A 20,000-nucleotide genomic window follows, 5' to 3' on the forward strand; every position below is an offset into this window, starting at 1 on the left:
CCGTAGGAATAGGGCAAAAACTTTCAAAAATGTTCAAATATCTTCTCTACAACCGTTTATCTTTAAGATAAAAATGCATAATCACGTAGAGCAGGAAGGCCTCGACATGAATTGTAAATTATTGATATCCGGGGTAGAGATCTGACTATACAAATAAAAGCGATTTAGGATAATCAGAAAGGGCTATACAATAATAGTGAATTTCACAACCCCAGGGCCCTGATTTTGGGACAGGTACAAAATAGTCTTACAGTGTTGATATAACAGTGTGATCAGTCGACAGGGGATGCTTACTCCTCTTAGGCACCTGATCCCACTTCTGGTGTGTCCAGGGATCCGTGTTTGCCTAACTATTTGATTTCCTTAGAGGGGTTATGACATTGATCACTGTTCGTTATCTTCACCTTTAACCTTATCTAAAGTCTTTTATCAGTATGAACACTTTCGGAGACATTTGTATTCTAGGTACACATCTTGTTTTATACTGCTACTGAATGATAAAATTTAGCTTAGACATACAGAACAGGAAAAGTATCCTAGATACCATAGCCCTTGGGACTTGTGATACGGCAGGTGTAACTGATCGCCAGGAGATGTTTACTCCTCCTAGGCAACTGCTCCCACCTCTGGTGTGTCCAGGGGTCCGTGTTTTACCTTCTCTTAACTGTGTATTCTTTATATGGGAGTTATGAGATTGACCGTTATGAAGTTAACAAACAATGTCCAATCTGTAGCTTGGTTTTGGGATTTATCATAAGCGTTTTATATACACGTATTTCTGGTCGGAATTGCAGCAGACGACAATTCTACATGTCCTCGTTAAATAATCTACGATGCGTCCTGGAGGGCTTTGCACAAGATGCTGTGATTGGCTGATAATTGAGAGATATCTATTGGTCATTCACTCAAGCCAATTTTTATTCAATCAAATTCACCTAATCCAAAAATTACTCGAAGTTCGTGGGGTTTTTTTGTTTTATTTGTTTGTTTGGTTTTTTTTTTTTGGTTTTTTTTTTTTTTTGCTATATTAAATATATGAGACCATTTAGGATTGCTGAATCACATTGAAACTGGACATGTTGTGCTATTTCAGGAATAGATGTGTATTTCATTTCATGGGGATAAGAAAACGATAGCATCATAAGGCCCGATAGTTTGACATATTTCATAAGACAAACAATCTAGACTTTCCGTTCCAAAATTTTGAGTTAGAAATTACATACATTATATCATTGTTTCATCAATGTAGAAAATACATGTATATCAGTGTTTCATCAATGTACAATATATAAAGACATTGAAGAAGCATAAGTTCCTCCCTGACGAAACAATATACAGTAAAATGGTTGTATTGGATCAAGCTGATACAGTCATTTATAATACATAGATACAGGGAAATTCTGCACTTCAAAATCAGTTGAATCGAGATACAACCCGATACAATTCCTAATACACCTGTAGAAGACGTCAGTTAATGGATGTCATCCCGGTAACCCGTAATTCTTAAAAATTAAGGCAATAGGTTGATGAAAAATGATGTTGTTCTAACAGCAATGACGTTCAGCAGATTTATGAATTGATCCGTACTGGTTTAACCACTGAATTTCGGTCGTAAAAAACACACCATACATTTGATATAATTGATGTAACGGAGAGTTTCGTTTTTCATAGTTTTGTTTTCTTTCTGTTTGAAAGATGATATTAGTTTTCATTATTCACAATCTAAACTAAATGAATAGTGACCAAATTGTTTAACTTTCTATGAATGCAAGCTCACCAGTCAATATTTTAATTGTATTCGACTTCATGGCATTATCATTTACTCTGAAACTCATCACTTCAAATGAAATTGATTCCAGTCGGTGATAACACAAAACCCTGCATGTTGATGAATATGATTTCACGTCGCTAATCTTATCACTACCGTGAATAAATACAACTGTGTGAACAGCGAGGTGTCCCTGCCGATATGAATAGCAATGAATGATTTTTGTCGAAAGTTTTGTTTATGATGTGTTGTTAACTGTCAAAAAATGGTGTCATCTGATAGTGTCATATGCCAGATTATATCGTAAAATTTAGTACAACTGTGTCGGGTGACTATAAAATAATAGTTTATCAGAGATCGTATTTTACATGGAGGAAAATCCTAACATGACAGTTTCTCATTACTGTGCCCTCAGTGTTTCTCAGTCGACCATTAGGAATGTGGTTCTGTTTGTCTTCGACAGCAAAATAAACAGGACAAAACGCGCAGGTGTAGGTCTGTATGCTTGGAAATATTGCGGGGGAAATATTGACCCTTTTGACAAAGAGAAACTTACAGTATCTTTTGAATTATATAAGAAAATTTATTTAAAATAGAATGTTGATGAGATGTTTAAAAACCGTCAATTACTTCGCAAGAGTGTCGTTTTCATTCTCATTTGTTGTAATAGAAACAAATTGCTTCACAATTTTATAGTTTTTCCTGTTTGGGGTGTTTTAGCTTCATATGCAGGTTAACTGTAAGGGCCTCCGTGGCCGAGTGGTTATATATTAGAGCATCGCGCTCAAAATCACACGGCCTCTCACCTCTGTCGGCTCGGGTTCGAATCCCGCTCGCGCCGGTGAGAAAGTTTCCCAGTTTACTTTCGGAAGGTCGGTGGTCTCTTCCTAGGTACATTGTATCTGGGTTCTCTCTTCCACCAATAAAAACTGGGCGCCACCAGATAACTGAAAAATTGTTGAATGTGGCGGAAAACATAAATCAATCAATCAACAATTATAACGACCATAGTGTCCGAAATGCTTACTTGAAACGAGACTGTTGAAAGCCATGTAACATCTCTTGATTTGTCAGTAACCCGATTCGGTTTAAACAGTGATCATAACTACAATGTGTAGCTGATAATGGAAAGCATGAATATGGGAAGTTGACGACGGAGAAGCTAAAATCGTCCTGTTTGTCCAAAAGTCGACTTGTTAGTGTGCCTGAACGTCTGTTGCACTAAAAAAAAACAATCAATCGTTAAAAGACCTTGAATGTGTTGTAAAAATAAATGATACGGGATGGAAATATATCAAATATATTGAGAAAATGAAACGAAGCAATAAAATTGCGTTTTATAGATGGAATTCAATTACATAGAGATAAGAAGTATACGCAGATTATATAAAATAACGTAGAGAGGAAACCGTGTTATCTAATTTTACGATAATGTGAAGATAACAGTGACCATTCACATCCATCCTGTAAACAAGGCAAAATGTAGGACAGGACAAATATAGAGCCCTAAAACAGAATGTATTTATAGACTGTGTGTTGTCTCTAGTTGTAAACAGAATGTATTTATAGACTGTGTGTTGTTGTATCTAGTTGTAAACAGAATGTATTTATAGACTGTGTGTTGTCTCTAATTGTAAACAGAATGTATTTATAGACTGTGTGTTGTTGTATCTAGTTGTAAACAGAATGTATTTATAGACTGTGTGTTGTCTCTAGTTGTAAACAGAATGTATTTATAGACTGTGTGCGTTGTCTCTAGTTTATGACGTGTTTGTAAACAGAATGCATTTATAGACTGTGTGTTGTCTCTAGTTGTAAACAGAATGTATTTATAGACTGTGTGTGATGTCTCTAATTGTAAACAGAATGTATTTATAGACTGTGTGTGATGTCTCTAATTGTAAACAGAATGTATTTATAGACTGTGTGTTGTCTCTAGTTGTAAACAGAATGTATTTATAGACTGTGTGTTGTCTCTAGTTGTAAACATAATGTATTTATAGACTGTGTGTGTTGTCTCTAGTTTATGACTTGTGTTTGTAAACAGAATGTATTTATAGACTGTGTTTGATGTCTCTAGTTGTAAACAGAATGTATTTATAGACTGTGTTGTCTCTAGTTGTAAACAGAATGTATTTATAGACTGTGTGTTGTCTCTAGTTGTAAACAGAATGTATTTATAGACTGTGTGTTATCTCTAATTGTAAACAGAATGTATTTATAGATTGTGTGTTGTCTCTAGTTGTAAACAGAATGTATTTATAGACTGTGTGTTGTCTCTAGTTGTAAACAGAATGTATTTATAGACTGTGTGTGTTGTCTCTAGTTGTAAACAGCATGTATTTATAGACTGCGTGTGTTGTCACTAGTTTATGACTTGTGTTTGTAAACAGAATGTATTTACTAAATGGCATGTATCCATAAAGTAATTAATTCTGAAACTATATATATTGTGTAAACAGAATGTATTTATAGACTGTGTGTGTTGTCTCTAGTTTATGACTTGTGTTTGTAAACAGAATGTATTTACTAAATGGCATGTATCCATAAAGTAATTAATTCTGAAACTATATATATCCTTGTGATAAAGAATATGAAATTGTGACACGGAGTCCTAGAGGTGAGATACGTATTTTATGGGAGAAAGCTATATTTTGACTGGTGATGACTTGATGGAGAGGCCGGTACAGATCGACATATGATGTATACATGTATATAAGATTTAATGTTGACGGTGTACAATCTTTTTCTCTTGTTATCCTGAAAAATAATGTCTCCGTCACATTTGATAGCAATCTCAGCGTGTACGTGTGACAGCAATCTCAGCGTGTACGTGTGACAGCAATCTCAGCGTGTACGTGTGACAGCAATCTCAGCGTGTAAGTTGTAGATACGGGCAGCTTTTGGTTCTTAGCTTACCTTTTTTTCTTTGTATCGGCGTGGTTATCGTTACAAGTTATCGTGACAGTTTGTATGATTTACTGGGGAATTGATTAGATGATGTAACGACGATGAACAGAGTCTGAGAGAAAGAAATTATCTTTGTTTACCTTCTATTACAAGTATTATCTAAACATACTGCTAGCTTGTTACGTGTGGATTTGTTTTTGGTATTACGTATACGTCTGATTTCTATCATAAGTTTGATACATGCAAACAAATAAAAAAAAATATACAGTTAACTCTCGAATTATCGCCACTCAATTCATCGCCATTTTAGTTATAACGCCGCATTTTTCTAAGAACGTGTTTCCTATTACTTAAAATTCTCGTTAAAAAAAACCGCCAAATTCGCCATCGCCATTTGCCACGGTATTTTTAGTACAAAAGTCTATATCAAAGTTTTAATTATCTCGATAAACGGCCATGGGTGCACGTGATCAGTGATGCGACAAATTGGTCATTATCGATCTCTGGCGTACACGTGGGCAGAAGGTACCCAGTATTAAATAAACAAAATAATTACTTAATATAAACCGTAGTATTGTTGTTTTTACCTCATCGAGAAATATTTCAGTTTAGCTATGGCCTCACCACGAAAGAGGTTTCAGTTGAATTTCTAAAAAAAAAAATAAAAAAAAAATAAGCAAAATAATAATAAAATTATTACATACCACGGGGAAACCATCCGAAATGTATACAACAGGAAATCTCCAATTATTTTACTGTTTTATGGGAAACGTCAATAAAAAGGAGGACAATTGGTGATATTTTGGCTGCAAAGGATGAAATACTCGTTGATCTTCGTCCAGCTAATGACGGCTCACCTACCAGGAAACAGCCATGCACGGTGCGCTAAATACCGACAATAGACAAGGTTTTTAAATAACTTGAAACATACTGTGTATAAATGTCTTGTATGTGCATTGTTTTGAAATGAAGTCTTATTATTGATAAAACTATTTTAATCATGTTAGAAAATGTGGAAAAATAATAAAGGAAAGACAACTCTTACACATACAAGGAAAGTAACTCATTCTCACCAAGATGACGGAAATTCAATTCATCGCCAAATTCGTTATAATGCCATAGATTCAAAAGAACAAAAGGTGGCGGTTTATCGAGAGTTGACTATACTTAAATATTTGAACCATCGACTGTACACATAGAGGATATATTGACCGACTTCTTCAATGGAATTCACGCAGTCAATATCCACATGATACAAGATATTGCACATTTTTAAAATTTATTTAATACCCCTACCATTGCTCAAAGTCTAAATTGTGCCACCAATAAATGTCATTTTTCATATAGAGGCTAGCTAGATCCCGCAGTGTAGTTACTCGGATATACTTATCTAGATCTATTGTCTTGGATGCCAGCTTTTGTTTACTGTAAGGGGAGAACACTGGAGGAAATTACCTTTCCCTTACTCTTTCTACAGCATTAATCTGAAACCATATAGAATTTTCGACAATGGCGATCATAATGAGAAGTGTGACACAACATACATTTTTTTCTATTTATTTTTTTCTTCTTCTATTTTCTCTTTCAGTGATGTACATTTTATAACCACTTGAGAGGACTATTAAAGACAACATTTCGTTTGACCCCTTCGTGACGTGTAGCCATAGAAATAAACACATTGTTAAGTGTGGAATGAATTGAAATCGACATTGTGTGTTCATTGTTAATCCTTTTAATTAGCATTAAACGAATATTTCGTCTATGATGTCGTAATGTTTAATCCGCCTAAAATTCCACAAGATTGGACAGAAAACAGATAGAGACGCGCCCATTATTGCCAGCATATATGTCCACCCCATACTGCAGTGGCCCGTATTGTATGGCCCCGCCTCCGCACCACAGTAGTACCGAAAGAAAGGACTCCCAAATCCTAGGGGGTATGTCAGAAGAGCGGAAACAGCTACCAGAACTGGAAAAGATGACACACATCAGACATACTGCAAATAAATAGAAATGCTTTCAATGTTGTCAAATCAAATTGGGGGTGGGGGGGATATTCATGCATATTCAAGTTTTGTTGTCTCGTTTTATCTAAAGAATTTAAAATGATAGATATTCACAATGTAAAATTTATTTTCAATTCTGACAAAGAGATGTAAATAATTTTCAAACTTGGGGATATTTGTAATCATTTCTGTTCGCGCCCTATGAGGACCTACCCAGATACATGTATATTTCCGCCACTTTATGTCATCACCATTCCCTCTGTAAGTACATTCCCATTTACTATCGGAGATAAAACTTAGCTCTACTTCTAAGTGAAAACCATGTTTAATAAACACGAAGATGTACAAACGGAAAGCCGCTCTTTGAAATATTCATCATATTTCAACATCATGAATTCGTAATCTTTCAAAATTTTATATTGCAGGTCTGTTTTTGTCTTTTGCAAGATAATAGCTTATTGACCCGGCATTGATAGCGGTGCCACGTGTTCCCAAAATCAAAACGATTACAGATAAAACGAATAACAGATCAGCCATGTTTACGAACATTGCTGAAAATCACTCTGATCCAAAAATATGCTTGTGTTCGTTTTACGATGTAATGCTACATCAAAGAGATTAGACCGCGATATACAAGATGCCACACAAGTGTTACAATAAGAAAAATCGACTCGCGTTTATGTCCTAATCGTCTCTATATATGATGATACTTTCTAAACATAAGTAGTCTATTGTTGGAAGTTGATTGTATGCGATGGGAAACATTGAAAGATATAAGTGATCACTTAATTATAACCCAGTCATCTTGTCTACTGGAGTCCATAAAAAATCACCTGTTTTAATTTCTAGAATAAGCTGGGGTATCGAAGGGTGTTTCATTTCATAAAGTCACTTTCAATATAGGTCCATACACCCCCCCCCCCTTTTTCATTATTTCACATTGGGCCTGTTAATGTATTTGTCGAACATTATTTGAGCTTGAGTGATCTTAGACTATGGAGGTGATGTAAGCCAAGGTTGCTTGACGAATTCTTTAAATGGAATTTTGTAGGTATTACCCCAAATACAAAATCGTGAATATCAATTACAGCGTTATCTCTTTTAAAGATTGCATCTTTTAAGCAGATCGACCTTGATCCCAGCAATAGTTTTGTTCATTGTTACTTAATACATATCCAAGAGGTTTGCTGAATGCAAATAAATATGATATACAGAATTATTTCGGACTTCTATTACCTGCTATTGTTTGGACACATTTAGTCATCATGGAAACATATCCATCCCATTTTTCTTGCATGAACACCGACAGTACCCCAATCGTCACGCTTACAATAAGCAAAAACGTCCCGCTGGAGAGCAGTAGAAAACTGGCCCGCCAATACTCGGACGGAAGGTCACCCATCCGTAACGCTTTTCCGTAAGGAAAACAGGTTTTCTCTATGGGTTTGACCAAGTCATCCACGCTCCCACGAATGTCCACTACACAGTACTTCTGTAGTCCGAAGGAGTGAAGGTTGTTCGGGTGTAAGACCCAGGCCGGCTGTGACAGACACACGGACCAAACGACAGCAATGGCGACGGTCAGGAGCACCCACAGACAAAACACAAAAGATACCATCATTTATCATATCTACCTGTCATTCGTGACCGACACATGGCGAGGCAAGGTACGTAGGTATTCACATCACTAGTAAAGTCAAATCAAAGATATTAGTCCTTTTTCGTCATATTAAAACAGGAAAAAGATTCTAACACTTTTATGAATCAGCGCTCCAGCGTTGATTTTACATCCGACGTTTTTTTTTTTTTATTCAAATAATCCAAATATTTGCTTTCCTATCAACTCTTTGAAATCTTACAAGCTATCTGACAAAAATAAATCGATTCTTCATATATAAAACATCACAAACATCAAATACATATATATGGAAATACTTTCCCTCGACATTGTTAGTGTACGAGAATGAGAAAAGCAATCCCGTTCCCTTGTGGTTTTTATGGACCTATCTACGAGGACACCTGTAGTCGGCTTGACTTCCTGTTGGACTAATCCTATTAGTCTGATTCACATGTGATACATAATGTCTACATAAAAGTTGTTCACCTTGTTAATGAATGAAACCCGAGATCGCATCGTCTGCTGCTCTCTGCGATAAAAAGTAAACCCCTGTTGATGTTTCGTTATCGTAAAATAAACCATATCAAATCAAAATGACCAACCAAGTTCTGCATGTGCTCGGTACATGTATACTCTCTGTATTATCAAAAAACATTCCAATTTGGCAATCAAGAAGCACGTGCGCGCGTGCTTCGGTGTGTCGTTCCTTCCCACCGGCTTTCGTTTCTTAGATTTAATTCAACACATTTTCCTTTTTATTTTGGTTTTGATTCCTTCGCGCATCGCATTCATCAGGAATTAATAAAGATATTAAAAAACAATTGGAAATATGAAGCAGTTGAAAGCTTATTTGTATCACAGACATAATTTTGCTACTTGATTAGACTTCATAAAAAATGTATAAACTTCAACAAAGATTGTTAAAAACAATTCATTTTTGTCACTGATTGATTGGCAGATAACAAGAGATAGGTATGAATGATACTTGGATAATCACATCTAAATAGTCACTGATTGATTGGCAGATAACAAGAGATAGGTATGAATGATACTTGGATAATCAGATAGGTATGAATGATACTTGGATAATCAGATAGGTATGAATGATACTTGGATAATCAGATAGGTATGAATGCTACTTGGATAATCAAATCTAAATAGTTTGCCAACGTTCACTTGAATGATTTTTACATGTAAAAAAAAAAAAAAAAAAAAAAAAATACTCGGATCTTCTTGCTGTCTACAGGAACAATATGATGGCGTCGTCTATGTATACCGTAGTTTCGTCAATAGTTGGGTATCAATATAATAAAAACAAGAGATCCGCAAGGCGTAAATCCCATCACAATGTAGATTTTTTCTATCAAGTTACCTAGTGACCTTGACCTTAGACTTTTTGACCCCAAAACCAGTATGATTATTCCTCTTCTAATAACAAAGCTATTACATGTAAAGTATTAAATCAATGCAGCAAAAAGGAGATATCTAGTATCTACAACCTTGACAGTTGGAGCCCATAATCGAAAAGGTTCATCTACTGCTAATATGAAGGTGTATGTAAAGTATCAATTTAATTCAATCAAGCAAAAAATACAAGCTGTACACACACACAGAGATTATTTATTCATTTATGATTTGTAAAAACAATTCAATTTCCACAGCTGAGGTAGCAGGGGACAGTTTCGCAGTATAGGCCCGGTCAACTTTTTCAAAAAATGGAATTACCCTGTATTTGAAGTGATATTACATGTGTAAAAATGTATACAATAATTTTAGGATGCATGTCAAATGTAGCTGAGTGCTTAGTAAAAATGTTGATATACAACATGTAGGTGTCACCATGATTCCTAGCATATAGATGGGTGCAAATACGAAACTAAGACACGTGGTCAGTTGCTGAAGAAATTCCGGTGAAAACATGCAGGGTCTAGCAAAAGGTCTGTAGCTGTGAGGGAAGGTGGATGGCCCCATATGAGAGGTAGATTTTTGAGAAGGGCAGATAGTGTTCTTGATTGTGCACAGTGTCTAAATCCCCATGTTTGGTACTGTGATGGTGTGGGGGTGGTGCGGATTAGCCCAAATGAGGGAAAATCAAAGCAAAAAAGGGGAACCTGCTCAGAGCATGTTTTGTGCACCAGCACCAGTATTTATAGATTACATGTAATTTAGGGTCATAATTTATTAACTACACTAATATGAAATACAAGTATTGACATAAAAGGGAAATATGATTTTTCATTAGTCTGTCATAATCTGACTTTGGTGTATACCCCCTATCCACATGTTTCAAAACCAAAGAAACTGTCCCCTGCCACCTGAGTTACAAGTGTATCTATTTTCTAGAGGCGGTCGTACGTAGATCTATTCGTACAAATGTAGCATCATTTTGCAAACTGTTGGGATTGATTGATTGCATCTTGCTCGAGGTTTTTTCACTCATATGGAGACGTCACCAAGACCGTTGAAGGGCTTCAAATTTAGGCCTATGCTAGGCGCTTACGGTCATTGAGCAGTGGGGGTCCTTTAGCGTGCCACACCTACTGTGACACGGTTCATCCGTTTTTTAAGGTCATCTCCGAGGACCCGTGACATTCACACCTGATGTCTTGCGTTTGGCAATGGAACTGTCACTACCTGTTTTAACGACCTAGGTTTGTCGCGGCGGGATTCGAACCCCGGCCTTCCGCATGCGGGACGAACGCTCGACCCTCTCGTCTTGTTGGGAAAATCGGAGGTGAATTATCTTTTAAAGTTATTGATATGCAGAAAAGAAATCTTAAAATATCTCCTTGCCCAAACATTTGAAGGTGAGCCCGTTCGTCCTTTGATTCATAAGTTCATTCAGTTACATTCATTACTGCAATATGTCACCAAAAAGAATGAGGCGGGGCAAATCCTCCAATATGTCTTGTGTTCCATGTTAAAATAACTAACGTTTGCAGGTACATGTAAAATGAAAAACTCGGAAATGAACGTTACGTCAAAAAAGCTGAAGTGGCAGTCCCCCTGGTTGTACGTGTCTGGTTTGTTGGTACCTATTTAATTTCGGCTGAGATTCGGCTCGGCTGAATATTTGGACTGACGCCTTCGAGCCGAATCTCAACCGAGATTAGTTTATATTAAGTTCCCATAATATGTTCAAGTGCGCGCATCTGTATACATGCATCTGATCATGATATCATTGATATAACTTTTTTTCAATTAACTGCAGATCGACAAACGGTAATGTTCTTAATAGAGTTTTACGATTTAATTTAAACCACAGGCACCTGAATTTCTGTCAATAAGTCGCTCAATAAAACCAAAGATCGAAAAATCCTACCCCCTCTATAAATGTATTTATATATAGAGGGGGTAGGATTTTTCGATCTTTGGCTTTATTGAGCGACTTATTGACAGAAATTCAGGTGCCTGTGTTTAAACTGGCAAGGATGATAGTAAAATTTACATTTGAAAAAATTGTTTGTGATATAAAAATTCTAGTCGATGTGGTAGTTTTCAGACTCCTGTAGTGTCTTAGAAACTGAAGTTTAATCGAATTTATTATTTTGTTTAAGGTAATATTTTTACAATTATTAAGATATCGATTAACTTCGACACCAGTTGCACCTGGACAGGAGTCGAGTTTTTGAATTACTGTATGTCTGTGCTACATTTCTATAAACAAACCGTTCAATCTTCTCCTGTAGAACCGCGAAATTGACACGTTCACTCGGAGTTGGCGTTCTTGGGGTGTAGTTGCAGATGTCACTCAACTTAAATTTCATTTCGAAAAGTACACGAAGTCAGGAACTTCCACGATTTATGCTAGCATACTTCACGAGCGCATTCTGTTGAGATCCCCCCTCCCCGGACCATTGTTTGAACTAATACTGAATTGAATACTACCTGAGGATGTTTGTACATCAATAATAATTTACCATTGTCCTGGTGTCCTTTTAATGTATACCCTCACGTAAAACTTCGATCAACTATTGTGGTCGAACTCTACCCCTGGGGGTCATCATTTGAACAAACTTGAATCTGCACCATCTGTTGACGATTGCAATATGAAAATACGACTAATGATGACAATTTTGATATTATCTTAGAGTTACAATGTATGTCCCTATACTTTGCTGTCCTCTTGTGGACTTAAGCTACCCCTTGGAGACATGGATGGAAGGAACTTTAACCTACAATACGGACAGGGCTAGTGTTGTTTTCCTTGGGGTTGGGGTGGTCCTGGTGTTTCCACACAAGCCCCTGTACACTACGTGGGGGTGCTTGCATATTGACCTGATTAACGTCATGGCTCTGTTATTATTGATATGGAGACTGTTAAACATTCTCTCTTAAAACTTTTTTCCCGATCGTGGCCAAACTCTATCCCTTGTGGAGCCATGATTTGAACAGTTTTAAATCCCCACTCATGAAGGACGCCTTTGTATCAGTTTTGTCTGTCCAACTTCAGTGACAAAAGATTTTTAAAAGATGCCTCAATACTTTCACTATATTTTAATTATTTCCTCTGTGAAAATGGTGTGACCCTTCATTTGAACAATTTTGAATAGAGAATGCTTTACAGGACGTTTGGTAGAAAGTGGCCCTGTAGAACTAGAAAATGTGTGAAGTTTGTATACCTGTTTCACTCGTTTTCCATAACTAGGACAATTGTAATTGTTTTGATAACAATAGTTTTCAGTTCTTAATTTAACTCACTTGACTTTGACTCGCATGGCTGCATGTTCGATTGCAGAAAGACGAGTTCAATGACAAAGCGTACAAAGTTGCTGTCCGTAACGTAACGTCAACATGACGTTGTGACTTTTATAGCGTAATCTGACAAAATACTTTACTTACAGCAGACATTAATTTAATTAAATGGATACAAAATATATCCGGATCAGGCTTGTAAAATGTTATTTATAATTATGAAACACTGCTCAGGTTTCATGTTTTCTGAGGGAATGGCATGATGTTACGAAAGCCTATTAGTATCATATAAAAAATAAATTCACCTTTCACTATCTCGTAATTATGAGATAATTATCTCAAAATTACGAAAAAAAGATCTCTATTACGAGAAAAGATCTCGTAATTACGAGATAATTATCTCGAAATTACGAGAAAAGATCTCGTTATTACGAGATAACTATCTTGAAATTACGAGAAAAATATGTAAATATTGGTCACATATCTTTCTTTATATATGATCTCTCCTCTCCTCATTCCATCAGTGTGTTTTGGATGCTGTTTTAAATATAAGAAATCACTTTCCATTTAAAGCATTAGAAGTTTTAGATACCGAGCGAAAGTTTAATCGTGCATTTAAAGTACAAAGGAAAGAAAACGACGATTTATTATTGTAGGTTTCTGCACTATCAATTAATTAAATCAATTAAATTTTACAAGTTTTATGATAATATAAGCTATTGATAAAAAGTTAAACTATCATAATGCTTAGTGTAACTGTGTATGAAAGTTCAAGATTCTTGTAATTCCACCGTTAAGTGCACACTATGATGGTACATTATCGATTGGCACATATCTACCTCGGCGACGATATGCACGTACCCTCACGGTCTATATAGTCCGTTGGTACATGTACTACATATTGTCGCCGACGATAACATGCGCCGAGACAAGGCGTATTTGTTGCATCACGGAACATACTATCGTTAGAGACTCTCTCCCTCTCTCTCGCACTCAATATCTTAATTAACCAGTACGAAATTATTTGATCGTTTAAGATATATATGATGGCAGTCATCAATAAAAAAGAAAAATATTGCATACATTTGTGTATGTTTTTATTACGTTATCATTTCATCCAACTTTTGTGTTTTAGAAAGCTAAATCTCTGCTCTCTACCATACTTAAATGTCGTTAAACATATGTTTGGCATTATTAAAAAGTATTAAAGAGAGCACTGATTATTAAAGATAGAGATTTGAGCAAGTCTACTAATAATGATAAGGGTTTGTGTCGGTACATATTGTAGAAGGAGTCATGTAACAACTCTCTCTACATATATACAGGTTTCATACCTCCAGTTCACGATCCTTTGAATTGGAAATCAAACCTCCGTAATAAAACAAGAATAAACACCTGTTGCATGAAGGTTACTTAACTTTAACTGACAGTTAACTTCAAGTTAACACTATATGATTGTTTAAGTTGATGGCAAGTTAACAGTCAGTTCAAGTTAACTAACCTTCGAGCAAATGGGTCCTGTTGATCTTACAAATTTTGGAAACACAAAGTTAGACGTATAAATGATCCGGCTCTAATGATATTCGTCTTTGATTATTGTATAACCTGATGAAAGAAATAAAACCCACAAGAAATGTGCGAAAACATATGCATTTCATATTTCTAAAAGTGTTATTATGACCGGAACTAAACCTAAGCGGACCTGGTACGAAAATTACTGGTATTTAGCGTTTCTATGGAAACTCTAAACTATCCGTAACTAAATCATGCGACACCGGACGACAATATGTACCGTCACACACACTTTGAATAAGATCACTTCGATTTGTTGACCAATCAACAAATAGGGAAATAGTATCAAACGCGTTCCCAGAATTATCCACAAGTTGTGCAACTCGGCTTTATATCGTGATTACGAGATCTCATCTCGTAATTACGAGATAATGGAATGTGATAAAAAAAAATTTACATGATACCAATAGGCTTTCGTATGATGTACATTCTACATATTTTGATCAAACAGAATTTTTGTGCGGCTTAGTTTTAGAGGATTGTTGTGGATCCAGGAAATTGTAAAAGGGGGTTCATGATCTTTTAGCTACTCTTCACAATCCCCCCCCCCCTTTACATCTTCTGCTTGTCTACATATCTTAGGAGGATCTTGAGACGCTTTTTATACATGAAAATGTCTTATTAATTTGCTTGTTCCCCCAGTTCTAGCCATTGTTATCGCTATACTCAGATCTTATTTCAAATTTAAAAAGGATGTTTTAAAGCTTAATCCAAATTAGGCCAGGGGTCTGGGGCCGCCTAGGCTCGCAAACGCTCTGCAGTAAAATCCTGCATTCTGAGCATTTCCTGGCACTTCTTTTCCACTTTTAAATTGTCCGTATTTTTAACAAAACTTTAATGTTACTTATACTCTTTAAGAAATCTTATGGTAGTTTTATTCTAAAATGGTTCATAAAAACATCTCTAAAGTGATACAAGCTCTCGAGTACTTTATATGAATTTTTGTGATTTATCCCGAAATGATAAAGAGGTACTTTGTTTCCAAATAAAATAATCTAGCTGTGATCTGATGCATATTATGAATACAACTGTATATAAGAAAACAAGCCTAAACGACTCAGATAGACGTTCTAATTTTTTAAACAAAAAATATTTATGAAAAATCTAAAATATTATTTACTTTATTTACTATTATTTTTTAAATCTACGGATAGAATTTTCTAAATACATGTCAATTTAAAAAAAGATATATCTGAGAAATATACTTCGAAAAGAAATATAATTGAAATGAAATGGTCAAAATTCAGAAATATTACGATTTTTCTAAATTGAACCAAGTCCGATTGGAATTATAAAAAAAAAGTCATAGAGAACATTGTAATCAGAAAACTACATTCCCTTGATGTAAAATGGTTTAGAAATTAAACTACTTTATAAAGGAAACTAATTTCTTGATGAACAGTGCATACAATCAGCAACAATATAATTATTTTAGTGATTTCTACCAATTTTGATCGGGATGGGTACTTTTTTCTCCAGTTTAAATATAGTGATTGGTAATTTCGTTTCAATTATTTTTTATAATATATATATCTTTTCTGACATGTTTTTTTTAAAGATTTTATTCGTAGATTTAAAAAATATTAGCAAATAGCGTTTCCAATTTTCATAAATATTTTTTCTAAAAGATTTGAATGTTTATATATGAATCTTTTAGGCAGGTTTTATCAGATATTCATATCATGCACGAAATCACAACGAAGTTTGGACTCAAGAATCTCTTAATTGCAAACAAAACACCTTGTTTATCATTCCAGGAAAAATCACAAAAAATCAAATAAAATAATTGAGAGCTTGTATCACTCTTTCAATGGTGAAACCATACTTCATAAGAAGTGTATTAACGAGCCATTAAATATTTTTTTGTGTAGCGAGATACTTGTATCTGACGAAAATATCGTAATTTATATGTATCAGTGTTTCATCTTATTTACTAAAGAATTAAATGATATACTGGTGTTGATAAATTTGAACGATGCAAGTATCCATCTTTCATATCATTTAGACTCAAAGTTTCGTAAAAATTGAATAACTTGCATTTTTGGATCTCCGCCATATAACAACAAACACTTCATTATGAAATAAATCACTGGAAGGAAGTCCTTTTTTATAATCTCTGTTGTAATTCACTACAGTGCCGGATTCAACAAATCCTAAAATACTAAGGAAATAAATTCGAACACATAATATAGGATAAGCTCGCACGCGCGAGTACAACAGAGTTTATTCATACACGTGTACATAGACATCTGCAGGTTCATTATTCCACTCAACTCATTCTACAACAGAAAAAAATGTCAAGTATATCAAAACACAAATATGTATTTAGTACCAAAAACGGAGGTCCGCTGCAAGAATCCCCCCCCCCCCCCCCCCCCCTGTCCAATGAATTTTGCTAATCGTTTATTAACTATAAATATGGTTATATTTCAACAAAAGGCCGAATTCAATATAAAAAGGGATATAATCAAAGAAGTTATATTTATACATTGTTTGCAGATTCCAATTTTTTAATGAAAGGAAATCTTTACGTCTGACGTAAATGTTAGCAAAACTACCCAACATAAACTAGGTCAAACCAAACTTTAAAACTATAATATTTTTTCCAAACGCTAACGGGTGGTTTCGTCCCGATTACTTATTCGCACTTAGTGGATTCGCCCTCTGTGGTTTCGTCCCCATTTCCGTGCAGGTAACATAAGAGAGAAGATTTAAGTTATAGCGAGTAGTTTGGCCCCGATGTACTAGTCGAGTGGTTTCGCCCCAATTTACTTGTGCAGAATCTAGTCACAACAGCTAAGTACTAATAGGTGCACGTCAAATCATGGAACTTGTAAAAATAATAGGTATACGTTTGGGATAGAATATTCTTGGAAACTGAAATTATATTTTTTTTCTAGATTTAAGTAATTTCAGTTTTTGTATGCGTTCTTTACAATGTTATCAAGGTTGTTGGACGACCCTAGTTGGTAGTTTTCACTGCAGCCATCACTATTTCAAAAATTCACAAATCGTTCACTACATGTATTGTTTGATATTCATATGAATTTAGCACAGGCAATTGCATCGCTTGGGGTCGAATTTACTATATATATATACATTGCCTGTGGAATTTAAATGAACAAAGTCAACTAAAATCCACATTAAAATATTAGAAAGTGAAGTGATGACTTTTATGATATATATATCTTAACTTTAATTCTACATATTTTGTGAATACATGTATTTCATAATATCATAATGATAACTCTTACATATGCACAATTTCAATTATATATATATATATATATATATATATATATATATATATATATATATATATAATTTTTTATTTAATTTTTGCGGAAAACATCAATCAATCAATCAATTAAATTGCTCATCGTTAAAGGAGAATATGCACTGAACAATCGTTCGACCACTGTTGCCTACTAAACATCCAAAAATTGTTGGTATAAAGAAAAAAATTAACATATACCTTGGACGTTGGTAAATTAATACATGTATATAGCATTCATTAATTTCAATTAAATTGTTTATCGACAAAGGAGAGTATGCACTGATCAATTCAATGTTGCCGTACTCAATTGGGGGCGATACCACTGAGGACGAATCCACTTAGAGCGAACAGGTCAAGGTGCGAATCCACTCAGTGTGAATATGTAATAGGGACGAAACTACCAACAATCCCTCAGGCGATAACACGTAGATAGTGTATACAGGCTGACATACGCTGCACAGGTATTTAATTCTCTGGACTAGACAGAAGGTCGAAAGAACAGGGAGGCCATTTTGGATTTTAAGGTGAGACTAAATTATTATCATAGTAATACCGCTGTGTTTTTTATCATACTATAATTCTATTTCGTTAATTGTTGTAATCTGTCAAAATCTTTTTAAAAATGAAATTCCATTTTTATTTATTTAACAGTAAACTTCTCGTGTGATCCTGGCGTCAGAAATGCATCTCTGGACTAGACAGAAGGTCAAAAGAACAGGGAGGCCATGTTGGATTTTAAGGTGAGACTAAATTATTATTACAGTAATGACCGCTGTGTTTTATATCATACTATAGTTCTATTTCGTTAATTAATTATTTTAATCTGTCAAAATCTTTAAATAAAATTCCGTTTTTATTTAATTAACAGTAAACTTCTCGTGTGATCCCGGCGTCAGAAATGCATCCCCGGCGCAGTGCTCAGGAAGTCCTACTGTGTGACCTCTGTGAAACTGTCCCCCTACAGAGTCACTGTGAACTTTGTAATATAAATCTATGTGTTAACTGTGCAGGAAAGCATGTCTCAGACTCGTCTAAACGACACAAAGTCGTGCCCTTTTTACACAGAAAGTCTACTCCTAACTACCCGAAATGTCCGAAACACGCCGACAAACAATGTGAAATGTACTGTGAAAAATGCGACATTCCTGTCTGTATTACCTGCATCACTTCAGGTAAACATAAAGGTCACGATATATCAGATGTTCTGGAAAAACTCAGCGCTAAAGCAGAAAGTTTACAAAAAGATTTAGAGGAACTAGAGAGCAGAATTTATCCCCGATATGAAGAAATGGCGTCCGATGTCCAAACTGAGAAATCCGAGTTAGAAACGAAATACGGGAAATTGACAACAGCTGCCGATCAACAAGGAGAAGCCTTACACCGGGAGGTCACCGCCATTGTCAACCAGCGGAAATCCGACATCCAGGAGATGAAAAACAAACACCTATCTACCCTGAATAAAAATACAGAAGAAATCACACAGAAAATGGCGGAACTCAAACAAATCATTTCCGACTTGAAATCAATCCTAAAATCAAATGACGTCTCTCTAACGTCAACGTACAAATCTAGGAATGGCGAGTTCCGACAATTACCTCCTAAAGTCCGAGTCACATTACCGAGTTTATCTCCTCAGAAAATTAACACAGAAAAGCTCCGTGAAATGTTTGGTTCTCTGTCGCCATTATCCATTAACACAGAACATGGCGACACAATGAAGTCAGCAGAAGCTGTATCGTCTCCTCCAGTCAAACCAATGAAGTCAGCAGAAGCTGTATCGTCTCCTCCAGTCAAACCACTGCTTGATGAACCGCGAATCACCGACACCATAGACACTGGGTATAGACACAGACTATACAGTGTTAGCTGTCTGAGTGAAGATCAAGTCTGGACATGCGGGGATAACGAAACCATGAATCTCCTCAACCTCCAGAGTAAACTACTGACATCAATAAAAACCAAGTCAGGGGACACACCAACAGACATAGCAGTGACACGGGACGGAGATCTTGTTTATACTGATAGTAACAATATAAACCTAATTAAGAATAAACAGATACAGACCGTGATCACACTACAGGGGTGGAGACCTCTCAATGTCTGCAATACTTCGTCTGATGATCTCCTGGTTACCATGATCAGTGATGATAGAGA

At 35.5% G+C, this 20,000-nt stretch overlaps 2 protein-coding genes across 5 annotated transcripts in view; one reads left to right on the forward strand and one right to left on the reverse strand.

Moving 5' to 3' along the window:
* Positions 1–6,219: 6,219 nt before the first annotated feature.
* Positions 6,220–9,747, reverse strand: LOC125665506 (LHFPL tetraspan subfamily member 7 protein-like). 2 transcript variants are annotated; one of them, XM_056152572.1, is made up of 2 exons: positions 7,921–9,747; positions 6,220–6,675 (listed from the first exon to the last, which is right to left on the reverse strand). In XM_056152572.1, exons 1-2 carry the CDS (start codon positions 8,303–8,305, stop codon positions 6,464–6,466), a joined length of 597 nt encoding a protein of 198 aa, XP_056008547.1. In that variant the 5' UTR covers positions 8,306–9,747; the 3' UTR covers positions 6,220–6,463. The 2 variants fall into 2 exon arrangements, with proteins under 2 accessions (XP_056008547.1, XP_048754116.2); XM_048898159.2 differs by having other exon boundaries at positions 6,220–6,647; positions 7,921–9,742.
* An 8,554-nt stretch (positions 9,748–18,301) lies between these two features.
* The window catches only part of LOC130051186 (tripartite motif-containing protein 2-like), a 2,541-nt gene continuing 842 nt past the window's right edge, over positions 18,302–20,000 (forward strand). For 2 of the 3 annotated variants that reach the window (XR_008799550.1, XM_056152588.1), the window contains exons 1-2: positions 18,521–18,586; positions 18,715–20,000. The exon at positions 18,715–20,000 is cut by the window's right edge. Coding sequence is in view for 2 of the 3 variants with exons in the window: in XM_056152588.1 (XP_056008563.1) it covers positions 18,745–20,000 (1,256 nt within the window). In the remaining variant the exon portion in view is untranslated. Of the gene's footprint in view, positions 18,371–18,520; positions 18,587–18,714 lie in introns of those variants that run through there. The other variant, XM_056152587.1, reaches the window with a different exon arrangement.

The sequence above is a fragment of the Ostrea edulis genome, chromosome 1, assembly GCF_947568905.1.
Source record: "Ostrea edulis chromosome 1, xbOstEdul1.1, whole genome shotgun sequence".
Classification (NCBI taxonomy): domain Eukaryota; kingdom Metazoa; phylum Mollusca; class Bivalvia; order Ostreida; family Ostreidae; genus Ostrea; species Ostrea edulis.

Excerpts from the sequence above, each read along its gene's own strand:
- LOC125665506 (XM_048898159.2), bottom strand. The coding sequence starts at position 8,305 with ATGATGGTATCTTTTGTGTTTTGTCTGTGGGTGCTCCTGACCGTCGCC. Across the intron at positions 6,648-7,920 it reads ATGTGTCCAAACAATAGCAG|TTCTGGTAGCTGTTTCCGCT; the intron begins GTAATAGAAGTC and ends CATCTTTTCCAG.